This window comes from Nothobranchius furzeri, chromosome 16 (genome assembly GCF_043380555.1).
Source record: "Nothobranchius furzeri strain GRZ-AD chromosome 16, NfurGRZ-RIMD1, whole genome shotgun sequence".
In the NCBI taxonomy this organism is placed as follows: Eukaryota; Metazoa; Chordata; class Actinopteri; order Cyprinodontiformes; family Nothobranchiidae; genus Nothobranchius; species Nothobranchius furzeri.
The window spans coordinates 42,850,125-42,870,206 of NC_091756.1; the positions used below are offsets into that span (position 1 = coordinate 42,850,125).

Genomic DNA, 20,082 nt, shown 5'->3' on the forward strand with positions numbered 1-20,082 from the left:
ATAAATATCTTTGTATGGCAGTATATTCATGCATCCATGGAAGAGGTTTTCAAAAAGCTGAAACGTTTAAATGCAAACATATTTAGCTGAGATTTGCCTAATTGAGTATGATGAATGTGACCAATTTTTATCAAAGCAATGCAATAGAATAGCATAAAAATGTGATTGCGCAGCAATGGGCCAAAAGCTATTCATGCGTGTCAGAGTTAAAGGAAATGGCATTTTCGACGTTATCCGACAGATCCCACAGATTTATTTTAGATAAATATGCTAACTCTACTACAAAGCACATAAATGAAATGAATATTTCTGTCAGTTTGAGTTCTGAAAAGCACTTAAATGTTCACTAATTTAAGCTATTCATGTCTGCTTGCGCAGCAAACCATTTTTAGGGATGAATTTAAATTTTTTCATTATTAAAGACTCAAGCTATTTCTTAATCCTGAGTCCATTCTCTGACCTCCATCTGCCTCTACTTCGTCAAATATGAATCAGTTTGCTGAGAATGGACCCATTCACCTATGATGTTTTATGAGCAACTCCAGGTGGTTTAAGGAGGGGAGTCGGACTGCAATTTAATTTTAATCTACATCTTCTGTCACTCTAATATTAGCACAATGAAGCGGAGCACTCGCAAAGGAAGAGTTTTAGAGTATTACAACATTTATAAAAGGAATGAAATTTAAAAGAAGCATACCGTGAAGTTGTGAAGGCCTGTGACCGCAGTTCCATCTTCCAGATAATGAGTTTCGGTATAGTTACTTGCAAAAAGCCCCCTGAAAAAGATAAATAAAGACAAGAAACAATCAAGAGCAAGCCTAAGGGGTTTCAGAAAAAAAATTCAAAATCAATCATGTTTTTAGTTATTTCATCACTGCCACGCCTGCTTGGAAGATAAGCATTCTGATGTAATTTAAGGCTTTAGGATTGCTCTAAGCAGCTGTAGGCATAAGAAAAAAGAAAAACGATCTTGCAAAGGGGCTGAGGCACCGGTTTCTATTAAGACACTTTGGCAACATGAGCACAAACCATGACGAAGCACTCGATATCAATCAATAACTCATTCCATCATACAACAGAACAGTAATTAGCTTAGAGGCTGTTGACAATAGAAAGTAATGAGCAGATGGACTTAATGGTGAGGTGATCATTTTCAGTTACAAATGGGATTAAATAAATAGTGACTGAAACTTTATGGCATTTAGAGAGGATTGGATTTGGTTCTTGTTATCCCTGAAGCAGAAACCCCAACAAACCGGGACTCAAACCACTGACTGAAGTGGACCATGACCATAAATTTAGACATCAACAGATTTATTTAGTTACAAACACAAGAAAAAGTCAAATTTGTGTTTTTAAAACCAGTGTTAAGATGAAAACGTAATCTTTGTTATGCCCTGATAACAAGCTCAGCCAAATTTCAATGGAGTTTTCAGAAGTTCTGCAGCAGTTTGGCTTGGCATTAGCAGCATTACATGCATTGTCTTTGGATGGGGTTAAAATAATTAAAATTGCCCAATGAAGCCTTACTGTGTGCTTCCCCTCTCTGCTTGATTTTTAAAATTTTATTCCATTTTTCCTGAGTCGTTCCCGTTCAGTGCAAGTTCGTCTCCGTCTGCTAATGTTGAATTCAGATAAAGCTTCACTCTGCGTGAGATTAAAAGTTATGCAAATCAATAGATACTTGCATCCAAAAACTTCTCCATTAGACTTTTCAGTGGTTTCAGTGGTGTAACTGAACTTGAGCACCTGGGGAACTAGGCCCAGCATCGTGAGGAGCTCAACTTACCATATTTGCCCATGGCACCATTCACAATCTGCATTTATAATTTGCTGACTGAAGCTGTTAGGACAAATAAAACCTTATTTCCAAACTAACTCCATGGGTGCATCCTAAGGCATGGTTTGGACCAAATTTTTTTTTTTTAGCAATTTCTGAAGTTTCAACAGATAAATGGCCAAATAAACTGCCGGTATGAACTACACGGATTTAAAGTGCGTGCTGGCCCACCTACAGCACTGCCTTCAATAATTATTATGCCTTAAATTTCTGTTTGTTTTTGATGTGTGTCGTTTTTAGTTTAATTGAAATTTTAATGTTTTGTTCAAATTTTTTCGACTACAATGGTTTTTGTGCAGCAGGGTCATGAGCTTTGGGTAGTGACCAAAAGAATGAGATCACGGATACAAGCGGCCGAAATGGGTTTTCTCCACAGGGTGGCTGGGCTTTTCCTTATAGAGATAGGGTGAGAAGCTCGGTCATCCGGGAGGGGCTCGGAGTAGACCTGCTGCTCCTCCACATCGAAAGGAGCCAGTTGAGGTGGCTCTGGCATCTATTTAGGGTACCTCCTGGATGCCTCCCTGATGAGGTTTTCCCGTGTCGGTACCGGATCTGCTCGGGTGCAGGATCGGCTCGGGGTCCTTCGACTGCCGATGACGTCACATTACTGCAAATCTACTCGGATTTCACACATCCGTTTTGGATGGACATCAGCAGTTTTGTTAATAAATTCTTGTTTGTTAACACTTAAATGTTTTCTTTATAATTGTAATTTGTTAATAAAACACCATATTATCTTTGTTTTGTAAAGAATGTGAAACTACATAAAACAAACATCGGACTGACAAAAAATAGAACAGTTCTTATATGTCAGTCATATCTGTTTGCATTAATGTGGAGTTTGTCAGTATATTTCCTTAGTTGTTATCTAAATGCATTCTTTGATTCAAAATATTGCTTGGTGTCTTTCAATAAAGTTATTATATTTTATTTAGCCCCATTTTATCAACATCAAGAGCTTTTTAGGGTCCCCGTTTATCATTTGCTTATTTTTTACATTTCCTTTAGAAATTCAAACATATTTTCTCCAAAAACTGTCGATTTTTGGACTACAGGACTAAAACCGCTAAGACTACAACCGCAAATTTTTTCTGACCAATTAAAATCATAACGTGACAACGTAACTTCCGTAAGCTTCATGTTCAGCCAATCAACTACTTTGACATCATCGGCAGTCGAAGGACCCCGAGCCGATCCTGCACCCGAGCAGATCCTGTACCGACACCAGGCACGTCCAACCGGGAGGAGACCTTAAGGAAGACCCAGGACACGCCAGAGGGAATATGTCTCTTGGTTGTTCAGGGAACACCTTAGAATTCCCCCGAAAGAGCTAGCCCAAGTGGCTGGGCAGAGGGAAGTCTGGGCCTCTCTACTTAGGCTGCTGCCCCCAGACTCCAGACAAGTGGATGAAAATGGATGTAAAAGTGAACAAATGATCAAATTATCTTGGCTTAAATCTTATGGTTTTTCTGGGGAACTCACCATTGCAAAGTGTTCATTCACACTAGCGGATGCGGAAAAAACCCATGAACTTAATAGTTTTTTCACACGAGTCCATGTGGGAAAACATGTCACCACACGGAATCACATTTATAGCATGTTTCTAAATGTTCCAAAATCACACTACACACGTTTAGTAAATGTTTCACATGCTAATGTTTTTACAAGTGAATTCAACAGGAAGTGTGGAAAACATTTTTTAAATGTGTTTGTCACAAATGCCACATGTTCTATTCACATGTGAAGTCTTTCTCTGTGGATGCTTTTGCTTCCAGATTCCTGATTTATTTAATTTTTTTGGTTCATCAGATTTGGTTTACATATTCTGACATTTTAGTTCTCTAAACAATCAGGATCAGCCAAAATCATGTTGTAAAAAAATCAGAAGTCAGTATCGGTTCTAAAAACCAGAATTGGTGCATCTCCATTTCCAAACTTTTTATCACAAGTTAGAATAATCCAAGAACAAACCTGACTCTTTAAAGTACACCGTCCCATCCAACAGGTCCGATTTAAAGGAATGAATTACCTCAACAGCTCGCCGTTATGATTTAAAACAGGTGTGTTTCAGCAGAAAAGCATCTAAAACATGCAGGGCAAAGGCCCACCGTTGGGAAACATTGATATAGGAGATGCTTTAAGGGATAATTATCATGTAAGAACACCATGTAAACATTATGTCATCCTGTCAGTGTCAATACAAGGACAAGGCAAAAACACTGCTCTGCTCCTTTCTCCGGTGCATTAAGGTCGCTCAGCTGGAGGAAAAATGTGGATCAACAACAAATGATCAAAAATAATGCAAGACATCTTTCCCTGGGTTTATTATTACACCAAAAACATCTGTAATTAGATTCAGGATTCGTACAAGCAAACTGATTCCTGAGTGTGTCGTGTACATACAGAATCCACATGTTCAGTACTCCTCAGTAGGAGATCGGCAGATGGTTGGCTGGTACGCAGAGAAGGAACGAACCTCAGCACACAGCTGGATTCTCTTACTGACCTCACCACTGACAAACCAGTTGGGAGTTTCAGCTGTAGCAACCCAGGAAGGGGAGGGGGTATTTTGTTTGGGAGCTGTCAGCATGAGACACAATGCTTCCCCACCCTCCAATCCTCCACAGAGCCAAAGACCTGGTAATAATCACTGCATCAAAGCAAGGCCAAAGAGAGAAGGGAGCCAAATAAAATGATGTGTTTCTTCAATTTAATTAGGTCTCAACTGGACACACAAACCCAACATCTGCCCTCGACGGACACCCCAGTGGGGTGAGTGTATGCAACCTTACTGCCTCATTTGCCTTCCTGGAAGACTGTGGGTGAGAAAGAACATCAGCACCCATGTGTCATCCACATGTTGTATTTTTGTGTCTTTCAGTGGGTCAACGTGTCCTGAAATGTAAATTAAACAATGTTTGAGTCACTCTCATTAACTCTTATTAGATTAGACAAAAGCCACAGAACCTCTCTTTAGCAGCAGGAGCAGTTTTACAAGGTACAGATCTTGGTCTAAGATAACACATTTTTCTATTTAAAGCACGTGTCAGACACAGGGCCTGCGGAGCATTTTTATGTGGCCCGCGGGATAAATATGAAAAATATATTAAAACTGACCCGCTGGCAGATTTTACCGCAAAGACTTCAACTCCCATGATGCTTTGCTGCATTCGCGCGGAGCCAAAGCGCCCCCTCCTTTGTGTATTTTCCGGCGTCTGCTGCCGGTGTCTGCAGCTCCGCTGTCTCGGACAAACTAAACGATCCTCTCACTCAGTGCCGAGTTTACTCAGCTATTTGCCGACGTTGAAACCCAGAAACGGAGATTTTAACCGCTCAGTAGTGTGTTCACAACTGAAAGAGAAAATTTTCCAACTAACTTCCAGACAGAGCTGATATAACTCCAGCAAACAGCAACACGCTCAAATCAGCAGGACTCTGTGGCTGCTGTAGTTTTTATTTTTCCTCCTCGACACACAGCAAAGTGGTCACGCTGCTCAGACACTCTCCATGCTCACCAGCACAATCCTATGTGAGCACCTGTTGTCATCTAATGTTGTCATTATTATGATGAAGATGAACAAAACAACAGGAGTCTCCTCCTCAGCTCAGATCTCCTCAACCCCATGATGAAGGTATCTGGCTGGAACAGGTGAGCATCACAGTAAACCAGTGGAGCAAACTGAGCTTTAAATATTTAGGTTTTATGCTCTTTTTCTGCTCCAAAACAAGAAAGTTAACAGGTGAGATATTGCATTTTCATTTAAGATAAAATTATATTTTTATGTTGTTGTTGGCCCATGAGAAAAGATTTAACCTACAGTAAAACAGGAAGCGGAAAGGATGCAGATAGATGAATAGAATAGAAAATCCCTCAATTGTTCCTCCTTCAAAAAACAGCTGAAGACTCACTTGTTCACGCTGGCTTTTGTGTGACCTTCTTCACCACTCTCTCTTTATTCTGCTCTCCCTACCTATTCCACCTTCCTCAGGATCCACTGATTTCCCTCTTTTCTATTCACTCTCTCTCTTTCTTTACATTTTGTTTTTTAATCACAACTGTCTATTTTTTGCTCATTTTAAACATAGTTTTAACCATTTTCTAAATTATTTTTATATTTTTACATTTTTTGTTTTTGTGAAGCGCCTCGTGATTTTTATCTTGAGAGGTGCTATAGAAATGATATTTTCTTCTTCTTCTTAATCTTTGCAATCTCTTCCAATTTTGCAAGTAAAACCTTTTTTCAATTACTTAGAATACTCACTAGGTCACTTTATCCTGCCTTGCTGAGGTTTGTTACTAACTGTAGACCCATCGTTGTGAATTGTATTGTTGAGTGGGATGGCCTTCTTTGTCCACCAGAAGGTTGGAACATTGGTACACTTTCATTTATAAGGCCATGCTTGGATTACAACCCACCTACATCTGTAACTTAATCTCACGGAGAAGTGTAGCTTCTCACAGTCTGCGTGCAAACGATCAATTGTTACTTTGTGTTTGCTCGCACCGAACTGGGCAAATGTGCTTTCGTTCACTCTGCTACTTCTGCATGGAACAGGCTGCAGGAAAACTAGAAATTAACCGTGTTTATCTCCTTGAATACATTTAAAATCATACTGAGAGCCCTTGAGACGGATTCCCTGTGTTATAACCGCCTTCTATAATTTTGTACATAACATGTCTGTATAACAGAAACATTTTGTAACTGTAACTTTTGCTGCCTCTTGGCCAGGACTCCCTTGAAAATTTGGTTTTTAATCTCAATGGGACCTTCCTGGTAAAATAAAGAATAAATAAACTGAGTGCTGAAAAGAGAAACACTAAAATAAAATAAAAAATAACTCAGCTTACCAACATTTAAATATAAGCTATTTAACCAAGATGCATCTTTAGTTGTGTTTTAAAAAGCTCAACCAAGTTTGAGGGGAGAGATTCCCATCCTGGTGCTGCCACGGAGAAGCTCTTTAACCTTTAGCCGTTATATGTATGAAGCTTAACCAGCAGGCCTTGGTCACATGACCTCAGGGATCATTAGGAACATACAGATGCAAAAGATCAGAAATATATGCTGGTACCTGACCATGAAAGGTCCTGTGAGTAGAACTAAAATTTTACAATACTCTCAAAGGGATGGGGAGCCAGCGGAGCTGAAACAGGAACGGCGTGACGTGAGAAAAGGTGATTTGGTCAGAAGTCTGGAAGCAGCTTTTGGACAACCTGCAGACAGTCTAGTGATGTATTGTTCAGACAGGTGAACAAAGCACTACAATAATTTAATCTTAGAGAAACAAGTGTGTGTCTCCAAGCAGCCAACAGTCACACCTCATTAAGTCACTGGCTCATGGTCCAGACTACATTACTCTGAATGTTTTCTTGAACAAACATTCTTTCCTGTTTAAAAAATAAAATCCAACCAGATAAGGAGCACACATTTCAACAAAACTGTTCATACCATCACGCAATGACGTTGACCTAAGTTGACCGACAGAGTGCCTGCTCTGAGACTGGGACATCGGGGTTCGATTCCTGGTTGGGTCATACCAAAGACATTAAAAATGGGACCCAATGCCTCCCTGCTTGATACTCGGCTTTAAGGGGTTTGATTAGGGGGTTAAACCACCAGATAATTCCTGAGCATGGCTTGGTTACAAACCAAACTATTGTTGTGAATTATGCACTACAGTAAAGTGTGTTAGCATAGTGTTATGATGTAAAAATTAGGCTAAAATCTCTGAAATTACAATCATCAGAACAGAAATTACATATGAATAAGAGGTTAACAAGCAGTGGAGAAAGTTAGTCTTTTTAATATTAGAGACGGTTTAATGAAATATCTCATTCACTCACTATTTCAATACATTTGTTGTTGTCTAGTATAAATCAGTGCTTTGTGAGTCGTTCTCTGTGGAACAAAGCTTGGGCCCTCACGTTTCAGGAAGTAGAAGTCAGACAGATGAGAGGTGAGAAGAAGACAGCAGGATCTGGAGTCTTACTCATTTATTTTCAGACACGTGATTTATTGCCAAGTGAGAGTCTCGCATTACTAGGAAATTGCTTTAGTGGGATGGTGCAAACATACAAGTGAAGCAAGTGACAAATAGGATGTGACAAAAAAATTTATGTATTATGAATAATAAGAAACATAAAGTGACTAGCTGGCCCAGCATCACTGGCTTCTGGTGACCTTTAGGGTGTGTTTCATTGGCCCGGCACCTCCCCATATGTCTGACTTGCTCGCCCCTTATGTCCTCATGCGTACACTGAGATCTGCTGATCTGCTGCTGCTCGCCACTCCACGGATGAGATGTAAATCGTGCGGGGAACGGACTTTTATGTATGCTGCCCCGTTACTCTGGAGCTCACTTCCTCTTTTAGTCAGACAGACTGTGTCTCTCCTTTGCTTTAAATCTCATCTAAAGACCCACTTTTATGCCTTGGCCTTTGGTCTGTGAATTTTATTTTTTGTACTGAGATTTTATTGATTAACTGTTTCTTTTTTGTTGTTCTGATTTGACTTGTTGAACTCTGTTGTATGTTACTGATGTCAGCTCCCATGCTGTGTTTAAACATGTTATATAAAAAAAGGACATGGTATGGTAGTGCAGCTCTGTGTGGTTATCATGGTTGTTTGGTGTTCAGAAGTCCTACAGCAGAGGGGAATAAGCTGAAGGGAGTATCCATGACCAGGATGAGCGAGGTCAGCTGTGATCCGACCAACATGCCTCAGAGACCTGGAGGTGTGCAGACAATGGGTTGATGGAGGGCTACAACAGATCACATGATATTCAGACAAGCCTGGAGGAGTTCTGCCATGTTGTGGAGTTGCTAATGCTAATAAGTTGCTTCCATTTACCAAGATGTGCTCTGCTCTCTCCTGGACGCTGGGCCAACAAACGCCTTCCCTGTTGTGAGTCAAGATGAGTTATAATGAATTTACAGTGTGACGTAGATCTGGGTGATCTATTTCTGACACAAAAGCGTTTCCCCAGTTGTTTATGGTGGCTAATGCAGGAAATAGGGGTAGAAGGCTATTTTCACATTTTGCTTGCATGTTAAACTCAGAGTGAAAAAAAAATCATATTTCAAAAAGAACTAATAAAGAATAGTTTCTCAATGAACCTGCTCTTTAAGCTGCTTGTGGTCAGCCTAAAACAGTGAAGTAGTTACACCATAGTTCTAAAAATGACCCAAATGTCCCATCACTGAGAGTATATTGATGATGTCCTCAACCAAAGCAGAACACAAACATTTGCAATAATGACTCATCAAAGTGCAAGAACACACAAGTGCAAACTTTTCACTCAATCCCACCCAGCTGACAACACTTAGGGGTGCATCTCATCCATGCCGAGCAATGAACCACCAGCCGACTGCATTATGTGCCTAATGCCACCAGCCGCCTGCCCCACATGGCCTCAGCAGCTCACTGTTTATCAATCAGTGGGAAGTTAATGATGCATAGGGAAAGGGTGGGGTCACGCCCCTCCATTTAAAATGCATAACCCACAAGATGAGCCTCCAGCAGGGCTCTGTGTGACTGACAGGGAGTTGGCGCTGAGGGAGAGCTTTGCCAATTAATATGACAGAAACGGTCCTAAAGAGAAGGCAGCCCGACATCGGAGCTAGAACAAAAACTGCAAATGTGCCACAGCAGGGGGTAAATCTGTTTGCACTACAGCCACATTAACTCATTTTCAACGCGTCGAAAGCAGATAAACATTTGTTGACATTTCTGCACGCGTCAGGCCTCTGCTCTTATTTACAGTTGTGCTCTTGTGTTGCTGCCTCCAACTATATAAGAAGAGGAAGGAGTTTGCTTATCTTTGAACTGAACAGAAAGACAGTTTATTCAAATGAAGCTAATCCCGAATGCCAAAAACTAAACACCTCTTCTGTTCTGTCTTGTCTCTTGGTCTCTGTGTCAGCCTCATGGTTCCAATTTCTACAGAGAATTTAAAAACACACACATTCTTTAAATGGTTGGGAACATTTTCTTGTCCTGCCTGCAAAGCTTAAACTAATAAAAAACATGATGAATTGGAATAGTTTTTTTTAAATTCTCATTTGGTGTAAAATCCTCCAGGTGCTGCTTATGATTATTAACTATTAATTATGACCATCTATCCCAGGAAAAGGCAGAATGATCCCCTCAGGTTGGGGTGAGTTTTTGCTCGAAGTGTCTTATTATCTTGTTCATGATGGTGATGGACCGACAGATCGGGGCTTCATCTCCTGTAATGAGGGTGCTGCTCCGGTCCGTGATGCTGAAGAGAGAACTGAGCCATAAAGGCAAAGCTCTCAATTTACTGGTCCGCCTACATTTTAACTCTTACCCACTGTCATGAGATTTGGGTCATGACCAGAAGGAAGAGATCTCAGATACACACAGCTGGAATTAGTTTCAGAAGATGGTTGGGCTCAGCTTTAGAGATAAGCTCAGAGTACAGGCTGCTCCTTTGGACTGAATGGAGTCAGTGGAGGTGGTATCTGATCAGGAGGCCTCCTGTTTGCCTATCCGATTGGAAGTTTTCTATGCACGCTCTACTCAGAACTCGGTAGAGGGAATACCTCTGGATTCTCAAAGATGAGTTGGAGAGTATAGATGGGCAGAGAGGTTTCGGTTTTCCCCACCTTGGATAAGTGAGCAAACTGTTCCGCTTGTATTAGAAATTAGGGATTAGATGTGACAGTAATCAAATACCACAGGAAACAAGGGCTGAGCTAGCGTTACCTTCTGTACAAGCAAAGGCAGCTCTGAACCAGGTTCCAACTGCTCTAGGCACTTATAATCAAACTCTGGAGGAATATCAAACACCAAGAGGCTTGTGATTAAAGAGGAAATAAAGAAACTAAGGGTAAGGGAATACAAGTTTTCCTTAAATACTGCCATCAGGTGGATTGAAATGCGTGAGAAAATGAGACAATGGTTGACTAAATGCTGTAATAGAACAACCTACAACCTAGAACAACTCCCACTAGGACAACTCCCATCATAACCAAGATTAAAAAGCCTTTAGGCATTGAAAGTACTTTAGTAGTGCTGAATCTGTAAGGCTGCACAAGCTACAGCCACTAAAACACCACTGTTGAAGGCGGGTTTCCAGCCATGTCCCATTAAACTCAAACATCCTAACAAGTAACTTCTGCACAAATTCCAAATTAAGTGAGATAAATGACAGTCTTTATTTAAAGCTTTGTCATAAATAAATATTCTTTGAGCGTCCAATTTTGTACCTTATATTTAAATTGAAGTATTTGCGAGGAAATGTGGTCTTCATAACCCTCCTGTGCTTTTATGTGGCAAGAACCCAGCTTCACTTGGAAAAAGCAGGAGGGAAAAATACATTGTGTGCATGAGAACAACCAACTCGAGCCAAAAAGACCTTGTCTCGGTGTTAGAAACTCCACTTTTTTTGTTTTTGCAACGAGGGAAGAGGGCCAGTGTTCCTGGCTGTGATCTGTCTGACATCAGGCGGTGTTGCAGGCCAGTGCCAAGTAGAGCAGGGAAGCAGAATTCCCCCCATTTACCCAGAGCTCCATGCAACTCCCAGCCTACATGGAGCATGTCATGAACAGAACCAGCAGAGCATGCCAGGCAATGACTCTCGCAGGAGGCGGGTGGGGAGTAGGGGGGAACCGCAACAAACACGGAGCAGCAAACAGAACAAGCCAAAATGTGTGTTTTTTTTTTGTCTCGTGTCAAAAGTCAATTGCCCCCACAACATAAAAATGAAAGCTTTACTGGTTTCATTTGTGCTGAGCCTTTATCCTCGTTTCAACTCATCATAGAAGCCTCAGTATGATTCTTTATACCTGTGTGGCTTCTCGGGGTGGATAATGGTCAAGCAGAAATAGCCATTAGCAGCGCTGGCACGCAATTACCGTGGTGACTGTCACCTGGAGATTGATGTGGTTAAGCCCAAGGATGCCCTCTGAAATCAATAAAATGTCATCTCTGAGCAATGTCTGCATGATGGATTACCCCACGGGGTCTCAATTACAAAGACCAGATGATGAATATGACCCTAACAATGGATAGGATCATCTAAATGAGGGTGGAAATGCAACACTAAGCTTTGCTTAAGTATGAACAAAAAATCTACTAATCAGTCAGCAACAAATAATTTACCCATTTAACTCCCCCTCCCACCTATCTGTCTCTAGAAGTCAGGTGAAGAGGCAGCTGGAGAGACTGAACAGGAACAAGGCTGCAGGTCCAGATGGTGTCAGCCCCAGAGTACTGAAGGCCTGTGCAGAGCAGCTCTGTGGGATTCTGCAGCACCTCTTCAACCTCAGCCTGGCCCAGGAGAAGGTTCCAGTCCTGTGGAAGACATCCTGCCTTGTTCCAGTTCCAAAGAAAACTCGCCCATCAGTCAATGGCGACTACAGACCGGTTGCCCTGACATCCCACATCATGGAGGTCCTGGAGAGACTCCTGTTGGTCCACCTGAATGAGCAAACTAGGACATATCAGGACCCGCTGCAGTTTGCTTATCGCCATGGAGTTGGAGTTGAAGATGCCATCATCCAGCTGCTTCAACCAATCCACTGTCATCTGGACAAAGCAGGCAGCACTGTGAGGGTCATGTTCTTTGATTTCTCTAGTGCATTTAACACAATTCAGCCTGATGTACTTTGCCAGAAACTCCAGAAGACACAGGTGGGGGCCTCAACTATCGCCTGGATTAAAGACTACCTGACAAACAGACCACAGTTTGTGTAGCTGAAGAACTGCACATCAAACCAGGTGATCAGTAACACTGGAGCACCACAGGGGACTGTACTCTCACCATTCCTTGTCACCCTGTACACCTCAGACTTCTAGTACAAATCAGAGACCTGTCATCTACAGAAATACTCAGATGACTCTGCAGTTGTCGGGTGTATCAGAGATGGACAGGAAGCGGAGTACAGAGAGCTGGTGGAGCGCTTTGTGGCATGGTGTGGAAACCATCATCTGACCTTGAATGTGAACAAAGGAGATGATTTTAGACTTCAGAAGAAACAGGGTGGAGTCAAACACTGTTTCCTTCATGGAAGAAGAAATGGAGGTGGTTGAGGAATACAAATACCTTGGAGTTCACTTGGACAACAGACTGGACTGGAGAAAGAACAGCGAAGCCGTTTACAAGAAGGGACACAGCAGACTGCACTTACTGAGGACGCTTAGGTCCTTCAATGTCTGTAGCAAGATGCTGCAGATCTTCTACAATCTGTTGTTGAGAGTGTAATCTCTTCAGCCATCGTCTGTTGGGGTAGGAGCATCAGAAGCAGGGACCAGAAAAGGCTCAGCAGCCTTAAAAAAGGCTGGTTCTGTTCTGGGGCCGACTGTGGAACCACTGGAGGAGATAATGCAAAGAAGGATTCTCCAGAGAATTCTGGACAACCCTGTGCATTCTCTTCACAAGACTGTCCGACAACTGAAGAGTGTCTTCAGTCAGAGGCTTCTTCAGTTTCGCTGCAACACTGACTGCTACTGGAGATCCTTCCTGCCAACAGCCATTGTAATATACAATAACTATTTGATGACTTGATTATTATTTAATTCTGAGCTACTACAGCAATCAATTTCCCTCTGGGATTGATAAACTATCTTTGAATTGAATTTAATTGAATAAAAAATATATCTTTGATCTCACGTTGGTAAAAATATGGATTTTTACTCACTTTGGTAAAATGTTTATAGACACATCCACAATCTCATGCAATATGCAAAGACCTTGCACAACCTGTTCACACTTGACACAAAGTGACAAGCTTTCAGACCGTTAGGACTAAAGCTACATCATGAGTGTGGAAAGAAAAATAGAAGCATAAAGAATTGCTGCTTGGACTGGTTTGGCAGGCGAGAGAAACAGCAATATGGCCAGCTCAGCTTCAAGTCTGCTCCACCATAAGTGTTGCTCTCATGTCTACATCCCACCAGCTCCGTCCAAGATGGCTGTGGCTGTAGGACCACTTTTTATTGCAAGATTCAGGCAATAACAGGAGAAACTGGATTTAAATAGTGGTGTTGGATGGTGCACAGCATAAGCCAATCAAGAAGCTGCCCCAATAACCAATCACATTAAATTGTTATTTCAGAATATCTCAATATACACACATCATTTTAGCTTTTTACCATATAATAGTGTTAAAATACCCCCAAATCCATTTTTGGCTGCATTCACACATTTTTCTGTCTCAGCTGCAAATGAGCACATTTTTTGGGAAAAACTTGCACAAGCCTCGATGGAAACTAAGAGTGTCATCCGGCCCTTCTCCTCCCCCTGAAGCTAGTCTCTGATCTGGAACCTGCCTCCTCTAGAAGCAGGTCACTAATGCCCACTTTCTCCAAGTTTTGGATGAAATTTGATTTCATGCTGCAGTCGAGAATGTGACCTTCCTGTCACAGATGACTGTTTTAAACCTCCACCGGTACCAGAGTGGATATTCAGAAAAATTCTGCTTTGGGGACAAAACACCGCCGTAAAACCCATGCACCCCAAGCACCCCATCTACAAAGACACACATAATGGCCAGCACAGGACATGTGTGTTAGCAGACTATTGACTTGTACCAAAGCCCAGTGGTTAGAGTACCTTCCTCGCATGGTGTTTCGCTACGACTTTACACAGGTAACATATTTTCTTCTTTTTTAGCTACACGTGCCAGTATTATGTTTTCAACCCTTTATTGGTCAACTGTTTAAAATATAAGGACTGTCTCAGTAGCATTAGCAAACAGTGCCACTGCACATTTCTCAACAAAATAAATAGCATAAAAGAGAAGACATAGTATTAACATACCATCACATTGATTTTTGGCTCAATGTCTATAAAACTTACTGTTTCACTATTTTTGTTTTCTATTGGTGGAAGCCATCTTAAATAAGCCAATTCTAAAAATTAATGCTGAGGGATTAAGTGATATGGGAACAGCCTACCCTTAACCCAATAGCCAATTTCTTAAGCAAGTTGTGTTGCTTTTGTATTTTCATACTTAAAGTTTTGTAGAAATTAAAAAGCTGAAGTTGTTTTCAATGTGCTATAAAAATGAAATTTGAACTGTAATCAGTAGTGGCAACCATTTAGGAACTGGCTGTCTCCAAAAAGTAAATCTATGAGTGAAGTTGACCTTTAACTTTATTGGTGAGATGGACAAAAAAAAAATCATCTTTTCTGCATTTTCAGGGGATATTAGGCAGTTTTGCTGGCTTTTAGCACTCCTAAACAGAAAATGAAACTGAAAAGAGGAAAGGTCCATCACTAAATCAAACAAATAAGCTGAGTTTACAATCTATAACATGCAGAAAATGTGCTGGAAGCAGACTTCAGCTTCACAGTCAGCTCCACTCCAATCCACAGCTCCCACCACCAGCAGGGAGGTGCCCACCAACTCTGAAGTTGCAAGTGTGTTATTCTGGCCACAGGTGGAGTCTGAGGCCCTGTCCACACGTAGTCGGGGATCTGCCAAAACGTAGATATTTTTCTACGTTTTGGCCTGTCATCCACACGAAAACTGAGTTTTTTAAAAACTCCGGCCAAAGTGAAGATCTGCGTTTTCTCCGTTTTGGGTGTCTGCGTGTGGACGGACAAAACCGGAGTTTTAAGGTCCGCAACGTCACTTTCCGCGACAAAAAATGCTGACATCACGTGTGCGACCTGTGTTTACACTAGCCAGCATCATGGAAGCCCTCAGAGCTAAGCTCTGTCACTACCCGATCCATCAATTGTCCAAGCGCTTTCTGCTTGTTTGTTTTTGCAAGCGGAATTACTGCTCCTTGCGGAAGACCACAGACGAAGGACGAGGTTAAGAACGGGGGAAGTACTGCCGCCTACAGGTCTGGCATGTCCTTAACAACGTATTTATCCGGGTACGTGTGGACAGAGTTTGTTTTTAAAACGCGGTGGTGTGGATGCAAGTTTTTGGAGGGGCGGATATTCGTTTTTAAAAAACCCCGGCTACGTGTGGACTAGGCCTGAGTAAAATGTAATTAACCCTGTAAGGGGTCATGTCTTGTTCACTTTCACAAATATGCAGCAACAACTAAAATTCACCAGTCCAAAATGCCTCATGTCTGTTTCTTTATAAATGTGGACTGAAAGTTTTGGTGCCTAAAAGTGAGAACATTTCTGTTTTATATGAGATGAGTTCCTGGAGGTGATAAAATAACAGTTTACATGCTAACAAAAACCTGCAGGGGTTACCAAACACATTTCTCATTTATAATTTGTCAGAATATTGTGAAACAGCTTTTTTTTTACCCTAAAAGAGCTCAAGCTATATTTAGAAAATGGGATAATGCCTAATGCCTCATCACTTTAATTTCACTGTAGCTTGGTTTAGAGTATTTATTTAATAACACAGTTTAATTAACTTAAGCTGCTTTTATGCTGCATTTCTAAAGACTGTGGAAACAAAGAGCTGGAGGGATTTAGAACCTTCTAAAACAAGGAGGGAAATAATACTATGAGGTTGTAGTAGTTTGTTTACCCGGCTGATCTTGTTCTGAACCATTTTAATATATTTTTTATTCTGTTACAACAATAATAACAGTTTAATGCTCAAAAAATTATCTCAGCAGTATCCCAACAAAATGCTGTGGAAAAGTGCCTCAATCTTTAATATAATTTAAAAAAGGTACGTTTGGTTTATGCAGCAGTTTTATTACTATTATTACTATTTTCTAATATATTTTACAGCAAGGTAAAAGATGTGCAAGATCAAAAGGATGTTCACCAGAATATGTGTGGGGTTTTGAAGATAGGAAGACATGTCCAGGTTTATAAAATGTGCGCTTTCTTGGAAACAGCCTGAGCTCTTTTTGCTATATAGGTTGACCTAGATATAGGTAGCAAAGCACTATCCATGGAAATTAAAGGTTGGAAGGGTACAGGCCAGGTCAGGTCAGGTCAAACGAAGATGTATTTAGGAGCAAGCTCACTAAGTGATGGAGGTGAGCAGAAAGATTAAAGAATATGTACAAAGTCTTAAGGAGAACCAGTGCAGGGATGTGGGAATGAGGGTGACTTTCATTGCATCATTCCATTCTCTAAACAGGTTTCTTTGAACCAGCTAAAGATGATGACAGGAGCCCTGATTGATACCTGAATTAACACAATTATGGGGAAAGTTGACAAAAACGCATTTGGCTTGAGATTCAAAGCTGACGTTAGAAGTATTTATTTCAGTTCTTTTGCATCTTGGCTAGGAAGAAGCTAACTCTGACTAATCGCCTATGAATAAAAGAAATTTTGGAATACTCAGAAATTAATGTCATAAAGACGAGCTGTACAATTTGAAAGGTTCTGGGCTTTGTGGATTAATTTCTCTATAGCTTCACTGCTCTCTGTGCCTTGGAGCTCAGACTCACTCCTCCAACAGACGTGCAGCAGAGCATCATTGGACTCATTTGCCTAATCTTCCTGGTACTTTGGTCGAGGTGAGAACATTCCCTGATTATTGGGTGCATCATATATCAGACGTGGGCAATGGTGCATTCATTCAGTGACAGACCATAAACAACAAATTTCCAATCCAAACAAAATGATTGATTATTTTTGACTAGTGAAGAGTTGCATTATCACTTTGTTACATAACATTCATTAGCATCAAATCCCCAGCTTCCTTGCATCAGTGGGAGTAATGTTGTGCTAACATTGCAGTGAAACACACTGTAGTCTGTTTTCAAACCACCCTTCTCAAGTCACTTCAGATTCTAGGAATTGGAACAGAAAAATTATGCTAAATAAGATGTAGGTACTTTGTAAATTCAGCCTGACAGAAATGACAGACTGAGTAAATGTAGCTAACGTGAGGAACCACCCTCACTGTATCCACCTGGAGCTAGCATCTGCAATTCTAAGTAACTCATCAAGCTCACCTAATCAACTGAGTTGGGAAGACGATCTTAGCTCTGCCGCCATACACTTGCAGATGGAAGAAAATCAGTAAATGTGACAACTTTTATAGCTAGCACATTCTGATTTCTGCAGTTGAAGACCATGAAGAATTCGTCATGACATTTACATTTGACCTCATATCTTGTCAGTTGTTTACATGATTTTGGGAGTTATGTGCAACTTGATCAAACCTCTAGCCTAATGTCTGAGGAAAGTGGGTTCTTGCTAGACTTCTAAAGTCCGGTTCACACAGCAGGATTTTCAACTCATCAAACGATTTTCAAAGCATGAGAATTTCACGATTATACGAGTTTTGGTTCTGCTGTGTTGTGTGAGGCATAGATGGAAAGTCTCCCGAGCTCAAACATGACTGGGGAGTAAAAAAACATGGCAGAGGAGCAGCGTTTAGCTAGCTTCTGTCAACTTCCTTTCTCACTGGCTAAACGTTACATTGAACAGGGAGCACACTCATTTGTCCTTGAAAATCAGACCAAGACAATAATTTTGAAATATCGGTTTTATGAATGGACCAGTCCTTATGTCCTACTGAGCATACCCGAGCTCTGGTAACACACCAAACATGGAAGGGTTATCTGATATCTTTTACCTTGTGGCTTATTTTAGTATCAGTTGGTTTTAGTTATTGTTAGGTCATTGTCTGCGCTAGCTAGAGCAGGCTGTGGCAGGGTTGTTGATAACAGTTGTAATTCCACTTGGAAGAGGTGGAATACTTGCTTTAAACTGACAGTGTGTACTTTTCCTGACAATAGGGGGCAGTAGATACCTAAATCGTTGCAAGCAAGCAGTAGTTTTGTGTTGGAGTAAGACCTTACCAATGGTTGCTCATTGGGGTCAAAAAGCCCTGGGGAGTGCAAACTTACGTTTTAGTCCAAAATAACGGGCACATCAGACTCCCTTTCATCACTGGCAACAAGTGAAGAGGTAAATGTGTAAAACAACATTTAAGAATGACAAAAGTTTTGTAACAGTTTGTTACAAATTAGTAAATGTATTTTGTCATCACAGACTTCCGTAGAAGGATACATGGCATCCAATATGGCGTTGCTCAGAGACTTAGACCCGCTCCCGTGTATTATAGACCTGACTTTTATGGCTATATGTTACAAAGCTGCCAATATTTTTAAGCAAGTGGGCATCATTTGATTCATTTTTAACAACATTTTGATGGATATTTCCAGAGATTAATGGTAAAAACTACACATTGTCTCTTTAAGATTGGCGAGAGGAGTGGAGCTTGTCAAAAATCTGCATTATTACACTGTTGAGGGAAATGAGCTTTGTTTGCACTAAGATGCAGGAGCGTTGTAGAACCCTAAGAAAGTGCTACAAAAAGACAGGCCATTTACCATATAGCTCATGTTTGAGGCTGAAGCTAGACCAAGACTTTTTAAACAATCAAGACAACAAACCGGAAGTGAATCGACAAGAGAGTTTCTACAAAAATCAATGTTTTTTTTTAATTAAACTATTGCATGTTGAAGCAGGTTAACTGAGAAACCATTTTTCTTAGTTTTGAAAATGATCAGTCACTCTGAGTTTAACCTGCAAGCTGAACATGAATATAGACTTCTGCCCCTATTTCCTGCATTAGCTTTTGACAGAAAATAGTTGGAAAAATGTTCGGTTCAGAGAATCCTGACAGATCTATGTCACACTGTCACTAAACATTTATGGACTCACCCACCTTGACTCGTGACGGTGAAGCCTGCTGATGGTTTAGTGTCCAGGAAACAGCTGTGTCTCAGCTAGTAGAATCTTATGGCGCGGTATGGGGGCCAAAATTAAGACTACTGCCCAGCAGCAGGAGGCTACATAAATTCTGAAGCAAACTACCAACCTGATTAATGATAAGCTGGCACCGGTAACTGAGAGGCTGGCACTGCTTACTGAGGAATAGCACCTTTACCGGTGTTACTACTAGATACGCTAAGGACTAGCAGCCCCCGGCTGGTCATTGACTGGTTCAAACACTCCCTCTGCTGTCTATTAGCTAGGATAGGCTAGCGTTAGCCTGGATGGGCTGGTGTTAGCATTGGAGAGGCTAGCCATTAGCGTGCATAGGCTGGCCACTGGCTGGATTTCCTACCCCCTTGACGGACTATTAGCATGGATAGGCTGGCGTTAGCATCGGAGAGGCTAGCCATTTGCGTGCTTAGGCTGGCCACTAGCTGACTAGTGACTCTCCGAGACATGCTAATGGCTAGCCTCTCCGATTCTAATGCCAGCCTATCCATGTTTAAGGTCCGTCAAGGGGGTAGGAAATCCAGCTAGTAGCCAGCCTAGGCACGCTAATGGCTAGCCTCTCCGATGCTAACGCTTTCATTGGTTTCAAGAGGAAA

The 20,082-nt window shown here is 41.3% G+C and overlaps 1 protein-coding gene across 2 annotated transcripts in view; it reads right to left on the reverse strand.

Annotated features, from left to right (window-relative positions):
- The window catches only part of LOC107387781 (disintegrin and metalloproteinase domain-containing protein 12), a 147,362-nt gene that overhangs the window by 67,483 nt on the left and 59,797 nt on the right, over positions 1–20,082 (reverse strand). For both annotated transcript variants that reach the window (XM_015962959.3, XM_054749266.2), the window contains exon 4: positions 698–776. In XM_015962959.3, the coding sequence (XP_015818445.3) occupies positions 698–776 (79 nt within the window). The remainder of the gene's footprint in view (positions 1–697; positions 777–20,082) is intronic.